At 43.7% G+C, this 16,339-nt stretch overlaps 1 protein-coding gene across 2 annotated transcripts; it reads right to left on the reverse strand.

The window, feature by feature from the left end:
- Positions 1-298: 298 nt before the first annotated feature.
- On the reverse strand, positions 299-16,067 carry LOC124013758 (ubiquitin carboxyl-terminal hydrolase 44-like). Of its 2 annotated transcripts, none has more exons than XM_046328259.1 (6): positions 15,975-16,067; positions 11,418-13,100; positions 7,525-7,723; positions 2,770-2,878; positions 2,331-2,572; positions 299-2,191 (listed from the first exon to the last, which is right to left on the reverse strand). In XM_046328259.1, exons 2-6 carry the CDS (start codon positions 12,963-12,965, stop codon positions 2,067-2,069), a joined length of 2,223 nt encoding a protein of 740 aa, XP_046184215.1. In that variant the 5' UTR covers positions 12,966-13,100; positions 15,975-16,067; the 3' UTR covers positions 299-2,066. The 2 variants fall into 2 exon arrangements, with proteins under 2 accessions (XP_046184215.1, XP_046184214.1); XM_046328258.1 differs by lacking the exon at positions 15,975-16,067 and adding an exon at positions 14,694-14,806.
- Positions 16,068-16,339: the final 272 nt, after the last annotated feature.

A 16,339-nucleotide genomic window follows, 5' to 3' on the forward strand; every position in this document is an offset into this window, starting at 1 on the left:
GGGAGCCCACTGTTCCTTCACAAGCTTGCAGGCCTCCAGTAGATTCTATCGGAGGAAGAGGCAAAGCAAGAGATTTCACTCACAAAAGCATTTCTATGAGCTTACTGTGGACCTAAGCTTGTTGCCTGCTTTTTGGGATGACTACCATTGTTAGGGCAGAGACAGGAGCATCATATACAAATCTCAAGTCTAGTAGGCAGCCCCTTTCCCCATAATCCACTGAGGCAGCCATTATGTATGCCCTATTTAGACAAGTGAAAGGAAATTGTGAGGGCTACAGCATGGTGTGGATTTTTAAAAAAGTACACGTTTTCTTAGAAAAATGGAAATATATTCTCATTGAGGTAATTCTATAAAAATTGAGGTAAGAATTTGCATAGTATCACTTCCATAAATGTACACACACCCGAGGCAGTATGAGCACAATGCAGACAAACATATCGGACAGAAAAAAGGATGAAGTGGAAATGTGCTTTGAATTCTCCCCAAAAGGTGATCTAGAGATGAACAGCATTTAGGTTGAGCAGTTAAGCTAGTACCAGCATGGAGATATCTTTCTCAGACGCGTACAGTTTTGAACACACAGCAAGGATCTACTTGCATCAGTCTGGCTATTTTATACTTACATTATACAGAGCCAACTATATTGTGTGAACACATATGCTGGTATACACACACTAAACGGGTCAGACCTGCTGGGGGGGGAAGGAATCCATTACAAAACTATAAAAAAATCTCTTGCAGTCAGTGGCCCTGTTTTTTTTTTAAACAACTTTTGTGAAAAATCCTCAATGTCCGAGTACACAAAAATACATTCAATATTCTAAATGCTGGCCTGGGTGAGACTGCATTTTACAGTCTCTGCTACAAAGAACTGATACCAAATACACTTATGGCAAGGGAACTACAAAAATAGATATGTTCTGATAACGAAGGGCACTTTTCTATGACACTTGTTTCTGCTGTAGGGACACCAAACAAAAGTTAGGAGGCAACAAGCCTAAAAGCACCAGCACCACGAAAGACATCTACATTCTGAAGACAGAGGGCAGGATTCAGCTGAAAACAAACATCCCTTTGGAAACTGGTTATAAAATAGATTTCCCAAAACCAGTCAAAGAATATATCTTGCAAAGGTTCTGTAATTGTTTTTGGAGAATCTGAGATACTTTTTAAACGGTTCCCTCGTGCTTTGGCGTGAGGTCAGAAGTTAATTATGAACCATTTCCTGACCGACCAGACTTACTAGAGAGAGCGATACCAAAGATGGTGGATTAATTATGATGTCCCACTCAGGCTGTTTACCTTTTCTTTTTGTAAATGTCACTGTTCCATTCCAATAAGTGGTGGCTCTCCCATAGGCACCAATGCATTAGCAGCTGGGTCTGGCCTGCTTAGTTCATTGACTGTATATGAACCAGAAAATAGAAGTGTGTGAGTTGTCTCACTTCCCCTTCCATCTCTTGGCAAACCAAAAAGGGTTAAACTCTAAAGACTATTTATGGAGGGAATTATCTACATTCCATTTGAGAATTTGACTGACTGACATCCCTTGGTCAACTGTCTAAAGTGGCTGTGAGAAACATTTTAGTTGATTCAAATCGTTTAAGAAAAATAAAAATAGAGCACAGAAGAGCAGAAAGGTTGACACCTGAATAAATCTGAACTACAGATTACACAGTCACACCTGGCCAAAGTCTGTCTCTACTCCTGTAAAGGCGTGTCTATAATACAACGCACAACTTGGCTGATACTCTTGATAAAATTAACCTATACACTATCAAACACAAACACGTTTGACTTTTCTTTTAAAACCCATATATAAACAACATGTACAAGAAATTCACAAAGACAAAAAAAAATAAAGGAGTGTGTCTCTCTTAGAAAAATAATGATACAATTAATCATTCCTCCCCCCAGAGGAGATAAAATGCCCACAAAGAAAGGGTGTGAGAGAGGGGGGGGGGTTGAGATGTTTTGGTGGTGGTAATGCTGATGATGACATGTCACTGGACTGCTGAGGTACAAAGGAGGAGGATTGGGGCGGGGCTCAGTGGGTCCAGGTCCTATAGAGGCCTGTCTTTGTCCTGAGTGAAGCGCTGCGTGTAGAAGAGTATGTAGGCCTGGGCGCGACACACCTCCTCCACAGAACACACGTTCAGCTTAGAGTCATTACAGTGGACCCAGAACCCTGAGAGAGGGAGAAGAGAATGGGTATTAGCTGTAGGTAGATTCCATGAAAATATATCAAGAGAAGGTTGTGTGTCATCTTTGGATTGGTAATTTTTACGTAAAAATGCATTTTGCGTGTAAGTGAGAGATGTTCTTACTTCCTTCTTTGTTGTAGCAGTAGGCAGTGTAGTGGCCAGAGCCAAAGCCCTTCCCATGATGCATCACCACAGAGGACAGTTCGTACAGGAAGTGTTTGGTGCTCGGGGAGCCAGCGGGGGTGGGACTGGAGCATGGCGAGCCCTTGGGGGAGGGGTCTCTGCAGCAGTATGGCTCCATGTTGAGGAGCTGGTCAAAGCTGACGTGGACCCCAATCTTTTCCCTGTGGTTTCTCCCAGACCACCTGACGACCAATCACAAGCACAGAACACTCAACGAACACGTCAACAGACCAAATCACCAAATAAGACAGCTAGAGTGTTTCAAATGCATGGTTGTGTTATGGTTCTTGAGCAATTGCTATGTGCTCAATGGTTACCTGCAGTGTTTGAGGTGCATGGGTATGTTATGGTCATCATGTGGTCATAATGCGGTCAGTACCTGAAGCGTTTGAGGTGCAGGCGCAGGACCTGAGGCAGTTTGTGAACCATCAGCTGTTTCTGAGCTTCAGTCAGGATGACGGGCTTGGAGGAGAACCTCCGCCGCTTACCTAGAGACAAGAGTGAGCATTAACCCACACTGTAAAACTAAACTTGCACACTAGAGGGACACCTCAGACAGGGCCAGAGTTGTGAGGAGTTGAGCGTGTGGAAATCGCGCTCATGGAGCAGTGCTTACCTCCTCGAAAGAGATAATATGCCAGGCCTATTGTATAGATAATAGAACGAAAATGAACTAAACATTTAACCCATAAGAGTCTTATAGCCATGTCTAATCCGGGCGAGGTGGTTCTACACTGGTCACCCTGGGCATCACAGGCTCATTTAGCTATTTGATTTGGAATTTGAACACACGTTGAACTATAACAAAAATATATTATAATTTTATGAAAAAATATTTTTGATTTTACTTCTATTAGCCCATACAAATGCATTGAATAACATTCACTACATCGAACAGATAGTTCCTGAAGAAATATCAAAAGGAAATTTGTTCTGAAGTGTATCTCCTATATCTGAGAGATACAAGATCAGGAAAAACATTAGTTATTATATTTTTTTTTTAACCCCTTATTTTTGCCACTAAACAGTCTAAACCATGTCAAGCTAGGGTGGGGGTGGGGTTCTACTAAGCTATATGGAATTGTTTTAAGTGTCATACCAAGGATACATTTGCTATTTGATTTGAAATTTTAAGTATCAAAACAATAGCCTTACTGCTATTAGCCCATACAAACACAATGAATAACAGATTCACTACATGCCTGTTCAACCTCTCATATCGTCTGAGATCCCCAAGGACTGGAAAGCTGCCGCAGTCATCTCCCTCTTCAAAGGGGGAGACACTCTGGACCCAAACTGTTACAGACCTATATCCATCCTGCCCTGCCTATCTAAGGTCTTCGAAAGCCAAGTCAACAAACAGGTCACTGACCATCTCGAATCCCACCGTACCTTCTCCGCTGTGCAATCTGGTTTCCAAGCCGGTCACGGGTGCACCTCAGCCACGCTCAAGGTACTAAACGATATCATAACCGCCATCGATAAAAGACAGTACTGTGCAGCCGTCTTCATCGACCTTGCCAAGGCTTTCGACTCGGTCAATCACCATATTCTTATCGGCAGACTCAGTAGCCTCGGTTTTTCAGATGACTGCCTTGCCTGGTTCACCAATTACTTTGCAGACAGAGTTCAGTGTGTCAAATCGGAGGGCATGCTGTCCGGTCCTCTGGAAGTCTATGGGGGTGCCACAGGGTTCCATCCTCGGGCAGACTCTTTTTTCTGTATATATCAATGATGTTGCTCTTGCTGCGGGCGATTCCCTGATCCACCTCTATGCAGACGACACCATTCTATATACTCCCGGCCCGTCCTTGGACACTGTGCTATCTAACCTCCAAACGAGCTTCAATGCCATTACAACACTCCTTCCGTGGCCTCCAACTGCTCTTAAACGCTAGTAAAACCAAATGCATGCTTTTCAACCGTTCGCTGCCTGCACCCGCACGCCTGACCAGCATCACCACCCTGGATGGTTCCAACCTTGAATATGTGGACATCTATAAGTACTTAGGTGTCTGGCTAGACTGTAAACTCTCCTTCCAGACTCATATCAAACATCTCAAATCGAAAATCAAATCAAGAACCGGCTTTCTATTCCGCAACAAAGCCTCCTTCACTCACGCCGCCAAACTTACCCTAGTAAAACTGACTATCCTACCGATCCTCGACTTCGGCGATGTCATCTACAAAATTGCCAACACTCTACTCAGCAAACTGTATGCAGTTTATCACAGTGCCATCCGTTTTGTCACTAAAGCACCTTATACTGTTATACTGTTTTCATTTATTTAATTTCTGCTCTTTTGCACACCAATATCTCTACCTGTACATGACCATCTGATCATTTATCACTCCAGTGTTAAACTGCAAAATTGTAATTATTCGCCTACCTCATGCCTTTTGCACACAATGTATATAGACTCCCTCCCCCCCTTTTTTTTCCTACTGTGTTATTCACTTGTTAATCGTTTACTCCATGTGTAACTCTGTGTTGTCTGCTCACACTGCTATGCTTTATCTCGGCCAGGTCACAGTTGCAAATGAGAACTTGTTCTCAACTAGCCTACCTGGTTAAATAAAGGTGAAATAAAACAATTAAAAAAATGGAACAGAGATTTTTTTTGGGGAGGTGGGAAGCTAAATGAAGTTTGTTCTGAAATGTCTGTCCTATATCTGAGAGATATAAGAAAGATCAGCAAACATGTTATTTTTATTTTATACATGTATTTAACACCAGTCTCAACGTCAAAAGTGAAGAGGCGACTCCGGGAAGCTAGCCTTCTAGGCTGTGTTCTTTTGCCCATCTTAATCTTTTATTTTTTTTTGGCCAGTCTGAGATATGGCTTTTCTTTGCAACTCTGCTGAGAAGGCCAGCATCACGAAGTCACCTCTTCACTGTTGACATTGCGAGTTCTATTTAATGTAGTTGCCAGTTGAGGACTTGTGAGGCGTCTTTCTCAAAATAGACACTAATGTACTTGTTCTCTTGCTCAGTTGTGCGCCAGGGCCTCCCACTCCTCTTTCTATTCTGGTTAGAGCCAGTTTGTGCTGTTCTGGGAAGGGAGTAGTACACAGCATTGTACGAGATCTTCAGTTTCTTTGCAATTTCTCACATGGAATAACCTTCATTTCTCAGAACAAGAAAAGACTGACAAGTTTCAGAAGAAAGTTCTTTGTTTTTGGCCAAAATAGTTTGTGGGCCAAACCGTTCACACGCTACAGACTATTTGTGTGAAGACCAATTTTCGGGATGCCTCATGGTGAGAAACACCGCTCTAGCTCTGTCACCGCAGGTGCGGAAATGAGACATAGACACATCTTAACAGAGATTTTTATGGGGATTTTTGTATTATGCTAATTAGAATTCCACGGGGCACAGATAGAGACCTTAGGGGGTTTAACTTCTAGGATATAGGGGGTGCTATTTTAATTTTTGGATGAAAAACGTTCCCGTTTTAAACAAGATATTTTGTCATGAAAAGATGCTAGACTATGCATATAATTGACAAATTTGGAAAGAAAACACTGACGTTTCCAAAACTGCAAAGATATTGTCTGAGTGCCACAGAACTGATGTTACAGAAAACCCAGATAAAAATCCAATCGGGAAGTGCCGTATTTTTTGAAACAGCCTCATGCCAATGACTCCTTATATGGCTGTGAATGGGCCACGAATGAGCTTAGGCTTTCTGTCGCTTCCCCAAGGTGTCGACAGCATTGTGACGTATTTGTAGGCATATCATTGGAAGATTGACCATAAGAGACTACATCTACCAGGTGGTCGCTAGGTGTCCTCCGTCGCAATTATTGCGTAATCTCCAGCTGCAGTATTTTTCCGTTTGCTTCTGATGAGAAGCCAACTGCCACCACTGATAAGATTATCAAATAGATATGTCAAAAACACCTTGAGGATTGATTCTAAACAATGTTTGCCATGTTTCTGTCGATATTATGGAGCGAATTTGGAAAAAAGTTTGGCGTTGTAAGTGACTGCATTTTCCGGTCTTTTTCTTAGCCAAACGTGATGAACAAAACGGAGCTATTTCGTCTACACAAATAATCTTTTTGGAAAAAATGAACATTTTCTATCTAACTAAGAGTTTCGTCATTGAAAACATCCGAAGTTCTTCAAAGGTAAATTATTTTTATTTGAATGCTTTTCTTGTTTTTGTGAAAATGTTGCCTGCTGAATGCTAGGCTTAATGCTATGCTAGGCTATCAACACTCTTACACAAATGCTTGTGTAGCTTTGGTCGAAAAGCATATTTTGAAAATCTGAGATGACAGTGTTGATAACAAAAGGCTAAGCTTGTGTTTGAATATATTTATTTTATTTCATTTGTGATTTTCATGAATAGGAAACGTTGCGTTATGGTAATGAGCTTGAGGCTATGATTACACTCCCGGATACGGGATTGCTCGTCGCTAGAGGTCAAGAGATCTGATTTTTGGTTTATAAATACTTTGCTACAATGACACACTTAGCTAGCTACCAACCCCGTTCCTTTCTGTTAGCATGTGCACCTACTAATTACACCATCATGCTTTCGGGATACCTGTCTTTTCAGATTCCACAGTGATTTTTTTTGTGGACCCCAAACATCACTGCCCTCCCCCTCTTGCTCTTGGTCCTCCTCACCTTTGTAAGGCACCTTGATTTTTCACCTGTGTGTTATATCAGTTCCTTTCTGAAAATATATAACATACTAGATAACAGTAACTAAAGCAAGGGGCTAAAGCAGCACACAAGTAGACTACAAATGCATGCTGGTCCGGGCATGCCCCGAGCTTGTGAAGTGAGCACTACTGGAGCGAAATTGGGGTGGGCGAGAAGGCCGACACTCCAGTCTTTGGGAAACTCGCGCCACGCTCCATTCAAATTCAGCACGCTCTGCTCCAGCTCCGCTCACATGCTCTGGACAGGGCTGTGTGAATGTGAATAGACAGTCTAACTATAGCACTGGATGGTAGTTTGACATGCAGAGACAGAATTTATTATTATTATTTTAAAAATTAATTGAGAAAACGAACTGCTTTGGCAAAATTATTGTACCTCTAACAATCATACCATTGAATTAATGTGTTTGTGTGTGCTCACTGTGTACATTTTTGTATGTGTGCCTGGGTCACTCACTGTTGCACTGGTCGCAGGCGTAGATGTTGCCCTCTAGGGCTTCGGTCTCCGTGAACTTGGCCAGCATCTCCGTCAGCTGGCACGAGACCTGCGCTGCGCTCTCCCGGCTGTTGCTGTGGTAACGCTCAGGGAACTCCAGCGATAGGTCCCAGAAGGGTTCTACCGTGTTGGAGCGGTGGTCACATGCAAGACACGTCACCTGATGGAGGGGGAAGAGAAGAGAGAGCGATAGAAAGAGGCGGGGCAGAGAGAGAGGGAGAAAGAGAGAGTTAGGGGTAGAAAGTGAGGATGAAAGAGAGAGAGTTGTGTGAAGGCAAGCCAAGGGCAGCTGAGCTAACTAATGCAGTAGCACACACAGGAACTGGATTGTCTGAGATACACAGCTTTAGAAACACTGCCCCCCTTCACACACCCACCCACCCACCCACACACACACACACACACACACACACACACACACACACACACACACACACACACACACACACACACACACACACACACACACACTTGTTAGGAAAGAGCAGGTGTGGGTGTATGCTCAGATAACTCAAGACACTCCTCTCTTTCACATACACCGAAGCAGAAAGTACACACGTTCAGTCACACTCACTCACGGGTAAATCGATTTGAATTCAATCCCCTTTAGATAGCATCCCTTTTGATTTAAACAAACCTTTCCGTACATGTTAAAACATTCAGGAGTTAAAGGTGTTCAAAGTTTTGCATACCCCACCCAACAGGGTGAGACATTCATGTCTTTATCACTGGAAAAGATAAATGGTGTTGAGTTTTGATATCATTTAAACTGCTTACAAACAGGGTTGTGAAACTATTTTATATATATATATATATATACTACTGTTCAAAAGTTTGGGGTCACTTAGAAATGTGTTTTTCTTTAAAAAACAAGGACATTTGTCCATTAAAATAACATCAAATTGATCAGAAATATAGTGTACACTGTTAATGTTGCAAATTATCTAGAAAGGCAGCATCCCGGATTCGCCTCTTCACTGTTGAAGTTGAGACGTGTTTTGCAGGCACCATTTAATGAAGATGCCAGTTGAAGACTTGTGAGGCGTCTGTTTCTCAAACACTAATGTACTTGTCCTCTTGCCCAGTTGTGCACCGGGGCCTCCCACCGGGGCCTCCCACTCCTCTTTCTATTCTGGTTAGAGACAGTTTACGCTGTTCTGTGAAGGGAGTAGTACACAGCGTTGTACGATATCTTCAGTTTCTTGGCAATTTCTCGCATGGAATAGCCTTAATTTCTCAGAGCATGAATAGACTGATGAGTTTCAGAAGAAATGTCTTTATTTCTGGCCATTTTGTGCCTGTAATTGAACCCACAAATGATGATGCTCCAGATACTCAATTAGTCTAAAGCAGGCCAGTTTTATTGCTTCTTTAATCAGGACAACAGTTTTCAGCTGTGCTAACATAATTGCAAAAAGGTTTTCTAATGATCAATTAGCCTTTTAACATTTCTAAGTGACCCCAAACTTTTGAACGGTAGTGTATATATAACTTTTGGAACCTTTTACATCTTTTACCTAAAAACGTGTAAACTCTGCCTCTTTACATATGTTGTAGCTTAGGGTAAAGTAGGGTCTAAGCTACAACATATTCAGAAATGAGACAGAGTTTACGTGTTCAAAGGTTTGGGATCACATAGAAATGTCCTTGAAAGAAAAGCACATTTTTTGTCCATTAAAATAACATCAAATTGATCAGAAATACAGCGTAGACATTGTTAATGTTGTAAATGACTATTGTAGCTGGAAACGGCTGATTTTTAATTGAATATCTACACAGGCCCATTACCAGAAACCATCACTCCTGTGTTCCAATGGCATGTTGTGTTAGCTAATCCAAGTTTAGCATTTTAAAAGGCTAATTGATCATTAGGAAACCATTTTGCAATTATGTTAGCACAGCTGAAAACTGTTTTTCTGATTAAAGAAGCAATCATACTGGCCTGCTTTAAAGACTAATTGAGTATCTGGAGCATCAGCATTTGTGGGTTCGATTACAGGCTCAAAATGGACAGAGACAAAGATCTTTCTTCTGAAACTCGTCAGTCTATTATTGTTCTGAGAACTGCAGGCTATTCCATGCAAGAAATTGCCAAGAAACTGAAGATCTCATACATCGCTGTGTTCTACTCCCTTCACAGAACAGCGCAAACTTCCTCTAACCAGAATATAAAGAGGAGTGGGAGGCCCTGGTGCACAACTGGGCAAGAGGACAAGTACATTATAGTGTTTAGTTTGAGAAACAGATGCCCCACAAGTCCTCAACTGGCAACTTCATTAAATAGTACCCGCAAAACACCAGTCTCAACGTCAACAGTGAAGAGGCGACTCTGGGACGCTGGGCTTCTAGGCAGAGTGGCAAAGAAAAATACATATCTCAGACTGGCCAAAAAAAAGAAAAGCTGGGCAAAATAACACAGACACTGGAGAGATGATGATTGGAACAAAATGTTATGGACAGATGAATCTAAGTTTGAGGTGTTCGGATCACAAAGAATAACATTCGTGAGAAGCAGATAAAATGAAAAAATGCTGGAGGAGTGCTTGACGCCATCTGTCAAGCATGGTGGAGGCAATGTGATGGTCTGGGGGTGCTTTGGTGGTGGTAAAGTGGGAGATTCGTACAGGGTAAAAGGGTTCTTGAAGAACGAAGGCTATCACTCCATTTTGCCATGCCGTACCCTATCCTGTGAACGGCGCTTAATTGGAGCCAATTTCCTGCTACAACAGGACAACGACCCAAAGCACAGCTCCAAACTATGCAAGAACCATTTAGGGAAGAAGCAATCAGCTGGTATTGTCTATAATGGAGTGGCCAGCACAGTCACTGGATCACAACCCTATAGAGTTGTTGTGGGAGCAGCTTGATCATATGGTACGTAAGAAGTGCCCATCAAACCAATCCAATTGTGGGAGGTGCTTCAGGAAGCATGGGGTGAAATCTCTTCAGATTATCTCAAAAGATTGACAACTAGAATGCCAAAGGTCTGCAAGGCTGTAATTGCTGCAAATGGAGGATTCTTTGACAAAAGCAAAGTTTGAAGGACACAATTATTATTTAAATTAAAAATCATTATTTATAACCTTGTCAAAGTCTTGACTATATTTCCTCATTTCTAAGTGACCGCAAACTTTTGAATGGTAGTGTATGTTAGAGGTAAAAAAAAATATAAAAAATAAAAGTCAATAACAAAACAAAAATCAAGTCATTATAGTAGTTTGACAACCCTTTTTGTAAACTTTTAAATTATATAAATCTCAACCATTTATCTTTTCCATTGATGAAGACATGGATGTCTCATGGTGTGGTATGCAAAAGGAGTCAACTTTGAACACTTATCTCGAGTGTTTTGGCATTCAGGTCCAAAAAGTTCATTTCTGAGCCGTTCTACAATGGGCAAGTATGTAAGGTTTCGTTCAAATCAAAAGGGGTTCTGTCGAAAAGTTAATGAATTCAAAATGGATTTACCCTTCCATTAACTTTTAAAATGACGGAGCTTCAGAATGTGTTGATCTGCCATTGAAATGTCCCCATTTCTTGATTGGAGCCAAGCACATTTAGACAGATACATTTTTGACATATTGTATTTTATATCTATTTATTTTATATTACTATCAAGACATAAATGTGGTAACAGTCACACACATTATGCAGTAAAAGCTCCCATCCAAATCCCTCCAGTAAGATCACTACTAATCAATGTAAAAACCTTTTAATCGCTTTTTCAATCTATTTTAATCGATGTCCAGACTGGTGAATCACAAAAGTGTGTCTATATCATTATAAAAGTGTGTACTGTGTATCAGTCTGTGTATAACTGTGTTTGGGAGAGTGTGTACCTCTCTTTTTCTTACCTGGCTGAGGAGCTGACCATGGAAGATGGTGTTGACTACGCTGAGCACCTGCTTGATGAGATGTCTCTGTCCGGTTGACACACCAGCGGGTGGCATGTGAGTCCCTGTGCTCTCCAGCTCGTGCTGCACCTTGTCAAGCAGCTCACACAGGAACTCCTGGGCATCCTGCTGGGCGTAGCCCCGGAAGGCTGGGATCAGCTGCCACACAGAGTGCAGCATTGCGAAGGGCGACACCAACGCCCACTTGCCCGACCACATCACCTGGAAGAGTGTGTGCAGCTCATGACACAGGGAGATGTGCTTGGAGCTGGGCTCCTTGGGCTGAATCAGCTCCATACTCCGGGCTCTGGAGGCCCCCCCACTTAGCCCAACGCCCACCTGGGGACCTCTCCTCTGGGCCAGCGGGGAGGATGACACTGGGCCCCCAGGGCTGGGAACCAACAGCTGGCCGTGGACAGCCGAGGCCAGCAGCTCCAGCCGGAGGAAACACTCCCTGAAGATGTGAAGGTGGCTCAGCACCTGCAGGATGGAGTTCATGTAGCATGTGTTGCCTAGGTTACGCAGGCCCGTGACACCCGGAGTGACAGTGGGCCGCCGTTTGAGGGGCGAGTCGCCCTGTTTGGAGGGGGCACGGCGGGGTGCTGGGGAGGGGGCAGTCAGGGCTTGGACAGAGGAGGCTCTGGGTTTGCCTTTGGAGGAAGAAGGGGTTGAGTAGCGAGTGGGTTTGGGCGTGGGGGTTTTAGGGGGGCGGCCCATTCTCTTGGGGGTGGGAGTGGCGGGGCTCTGGGTTCTTGGTCGGGGTTTGAGGGGAGACTGGGGTGTGTAAGTGGTGCTGGGTGTGTGTGTCCGTGTGGGGCGGGGGGCGACAGCGGCGGCGGCAGCAGCTCTCTGACTGGCTCTCCTCAGGCGGTGGCTCTTCCTTGGTGGGGCGCTCTCCAACGCTTCCTTTAGCTGCCTCTTCAATGTCTTCCTCCTCTCCCTCAACTCCTTCCGCCTCTCCTCCTCCTCCTCTCTCTGCCTCTCCTCCTCTTCCCTCCTCTTCCCCCCTTCCGTCAGGCTGAACCAGGTGTGGAACACTCGACCCATCAGTGCCCGGCGGCGGTGCCAGAGCGCCGTGAACATGCGGTCCTCGTCCCTCAGCTGCAGTTCACTGGAGCCGCAGGGCTGGGGGGCGTCGAGCGGGGTGCTAGCCGATCTCAAGGTGCGTCCTGAGCGCGTGGTGACCTCGTAGCGCTGGCTCTGGATGGCACTGAGAGTGGAGCGCAGCAGCTTGAGGTCTCCCGTTGCATTGTCGTTGAGCACATAGTCATCACACAAGTAGCAGAAGACATAGAGCTCGTTGACCTCCATGGCCAGCGGGTGGCGATGCTGCAGGAAGTGCTGCAGGGCGTGCTCCTCGATGTAGCGGCCACATGCAACGTGGGCGCAGCCCAGGCAGGCCCACACTGACTCTGTGGTGTTGCAGTCCACGCAGTGCCACTTCTGGGGGTTGAGGATGGAGTGGTCTGGGGCCAGCCTGAGCCGCCCCACGTGCTTACACCTGTCCATCGCACACACTTGCTGGGTGGCTCAGTCCGTGTGTGTGTCTGTGGGTAGGTGAGTGTGGATGTGACACGTCCACACTGGGGCTTCAGATCACCATGGCGAGCTCAGAAACGGGGTGGTCCCACGGCATGGCTTTTTCTGGGGAGGAAGAAAGAGAAGAGAGACTGATTGAGAAAGGCAGTTGTACAAAACTCTTTAAACATCTCTAATCTCTTCTCAGTAAAGGCCTTACCCAAATCGTATGAAGAGATCCTTTGCTTTACAAGATGCCTGTTAGTGAAAACAATTTTACCAAAACCTTTTGTCTTGCTTTTTAACCCACAACCCATTCTGGTCTTTATAATAATTTGTGGTCACACATTTAACCAGTTAGCTCTCGAACTTGAACATGGGGGGGTAGGCACTTCCATAGCACAGTTTGAAAAACTGATGGGGTTGGGGGTTCCTGTTTTAGAGTCTCAGCGCCATCATCATCACCCCCCAATGGGGCCAAAGGGAGACTTAAGCCTGGCAAACAAAGGGGGGCTGAGCTGGGAGGGTAGAGCACCCTTTGTATGTGTACAGGCAGCCTTACAGAGAGAAAGGGGCAAGAGAAGAGATGGATAAAGGGAATGAAGAAAGAGATGGATAGGATGATCAGAAGGGAAACTAAACTTGATGATCAGAGGTTGCCAGTCCCAGCTACTATTACCCTTCTCCATGAACCAATCTATAATCTATTTAGGAGGAGAAACAGTACAGCGCCGACCCTGACTACACAGGTCCAAGTTCTAACTGTGTTTATTTACCATTCCAGATAGCCTTCGTGTGATTTAAATAAGTAGCTGTTACCACTGAAGGAGTTTCTGGCTGGAATGCCCTGACTGAGTCGGTCAACATTGTACCCCTTTGACCACTGTTTTTATATAACATGTAATCATGCAATTGTGGTTTTATGACCATAGACATTCGTGATTTAATGCAATTGTTGTTTTATAACCACCAACAATCGTGATACATTGTTTAGTTTTTTAATCCACTAAAGATCTGGTGGGCAGTTACTAGCAATGACATCCCTTTGCTTCTGCTTCATTTTACCCAGTCAACACTGATAACAAAAAGCGCGAGATTTGTGTTTTCAAACCAGATAATTTAGCTAGCAAGCTTTCCCAGACGTGTTTACCACTTCACTAACGTTAACTTACCTGAGATTGGTAAATTGTCCCCGCAAGACAACTTTGAAAACTAGCTCTAGCTAACAATATCACTATACTACTGGTAACTAACCGCTCCTTCTTCTATCCTGATGTCACTAACTATCTATAGTTATAACACGGCTAACGTTACTGCTGACAAGAACCTACTCGTAAACTTATCGAGAAGGATATCAAAGGCTCGTGCGCGCGCCTAAGGTGCCCTTGTGCTTTCTTTCTCTGTCTGGCGGTATGCATCTTCTAAATACAAACACATCGAGTATCTAACGTAATATAGCTAAACATAATCGCTAGTAAAATAATAAAGTATCCAACTAGTTTGTTGGCTAACTTGGTGAGTAACATGGCTAGCTACATGGCTAGCAGCAACAAAGCTAATCTTGTCGAGCCAAGTCTAAATACGTTAGGGATCAATGCGTCAGGGTTTGAATTGTTTATCAAACATAATAGTTAGTTTTCAAATGAATGTGTACACCATAACTGACACGAATTGTTTAAAAAAATAAATAAAAAGGCGAAAATTGAAAAAGTACCATACCTATCCTTCAAGGCACTTATTCCTCTGATACTAAAATGGTCGCCATCTTGTATCTACTCTTGTCGCGTGGTGTTGGCTCGAGCGCGTCCGCGGTAGGGTAGCGTCAAGTGTCGTTGCATGGCTCAAGGTAGAGGCTCTCCTAACCTCAGATCTAGGATCAGATTATTCTACACTAATTCTAAATGTTATCATTGAGGTGATTAGAAAACATCTGACTATGTATCAGTGATTAGGGGCAACCTCTAACCTCCTCAGCACAGATGGCACAATTTTGTGACATAATCTCAGGATATTGTCATGTCAAATTCATGAAGCCAGGCCTACACAACACAGTCAGAGAACATATTTGACATAAAAGTGAAGTGGCCCTTCACATTCCATTAAGCACATTCTGCTGTTGAGTATGACATATAGACCACTGTTTGGCACTGCACTGCAAATGGGCTATTTACCTTTGCTACACTAGTAACACTAACAAGTATTTTTTCTATTACTGCTTCTGGAAAAACAATTGCATTCAAAACGTTTCAATGCCACAAGATGGCAGTGATGTATCAATCAATGTTCAAGTTATGCGTGAGAATATGTTGTAAACATTGCATGCGAGAGTATTATGTGTGTGTATGTGTGTTGGGGGGATGCAGGTGTAGGGCTCCATGCTGGTTAATGAGGGCATTGGGGGCTGAAGGCACACACTATAGAGATTGTATCAGACTAGGTGTCTAACATTAAACCCCAGAACTCCTGAGACATACTGTAAGTCTTAGACATGCTAAATAAACCTGAGCCTAGGACTGACTCACTCAAATATACCCAATGTTCCCAAACTCTGTCAGCAGCTCTGGCCTCACGTGGAAAATGTCCTGACACAGTGAATGTGAGAATGAAGGGATACAGTCAAGAGACATTGCCAACCGTCACTCTGCATAAAAAGGGGTACTGAGAGGAGGATTGTTGATCCTAAACAGAAAAATGAAAGAATATGCACATGAAACCGGGTTCTCACACACACACAGTCTTGTATAACTAACCTTGTGGGGACACAAAATTCAGTCCCATTCAAAATCTTATTTTCCCTAACCCCTAACCTTAACCCCAAAACCTTAACCCTAAAAATAACCCTATCTCCTAAAATGAACACTAATTCTAACCGTAACCCAAAACCCCTTAGAAATAGCATAAGATCTTGTGGGGACTAACAACATGTCCACAGTTGGTCTAATATTTGTTTGTTTACTATTCTTCTGGTCCCCACAAGTATAAACACACACAGCCACTCACCTTTTACTCACTCACACACCTGGTACTGCTGAAAGCTCTTCTCCATATCAGAGAGGGATTCGTGAGAGGGACATTGATCATACATGTGTGGGTGAGTGAAAGAGGTGCATGTATGTGTGTGTAGATCTGTCATCCGATTCCTGTTGAACCACTAATGTTTTTCTCCCTCTCTGTCCCGCGGCCCTAACTGAGTCTTCATGTCCACACACGTTCCCTCCCTTCCCCCTCTCGCTCCCTCTTTCTCTCTCCTCTCCATCGCGCCTTCTCTCACCCACACTCTACATACTCCACAAACCAAACATAAACACACACACACACCTCCTGTTTGTATTGGAAAAAAGTGGATACCACAGCTCTGTGAAAGT

This window comes from Oncorhynchus gorbuscha, linkage group LG25 (genome assembly GCF_021184085.1).
Source record: "Oncorhynchus gorbuscha isolate QuinsamMale2020 ecotype Even-year linkage group LG25, OgorEven_v1.0, whole genome shotgun sequence".
Classification (NCBI taxonomy): Eukaryota; Metazoa; Chordata; class Actinopteri; order Salmoniformes; family Salmonidae; genus Oncorhynchus; species Oncorhynchus gorbuscha.

Bases quoted from the DNA above. Each gene is read 5' to 3' on its own strand.
- LOC124013758 (XM_046328259.1), bottom strand. From the start codon at position 12,965: ATGGACAGGTGTAAGCACGTGGGGCGGCTCAGGCTGGCCCCAGACCAC. The intron at 2,573-2,769 runs GTACTGACCGCA...ATTGGTCGTCAG, and splicing joins CTGCACCTCAAACGCTTCAG to GTGGTCTGGGAGAAACCACA. The intron at 2,192-2,330 runs GTAAGAACATCT...TCCCTCTCTCAG, and splicing joins CTGCTACAACAAAGAAGGAA to GGTTCTGGGTCCACTGTAAT.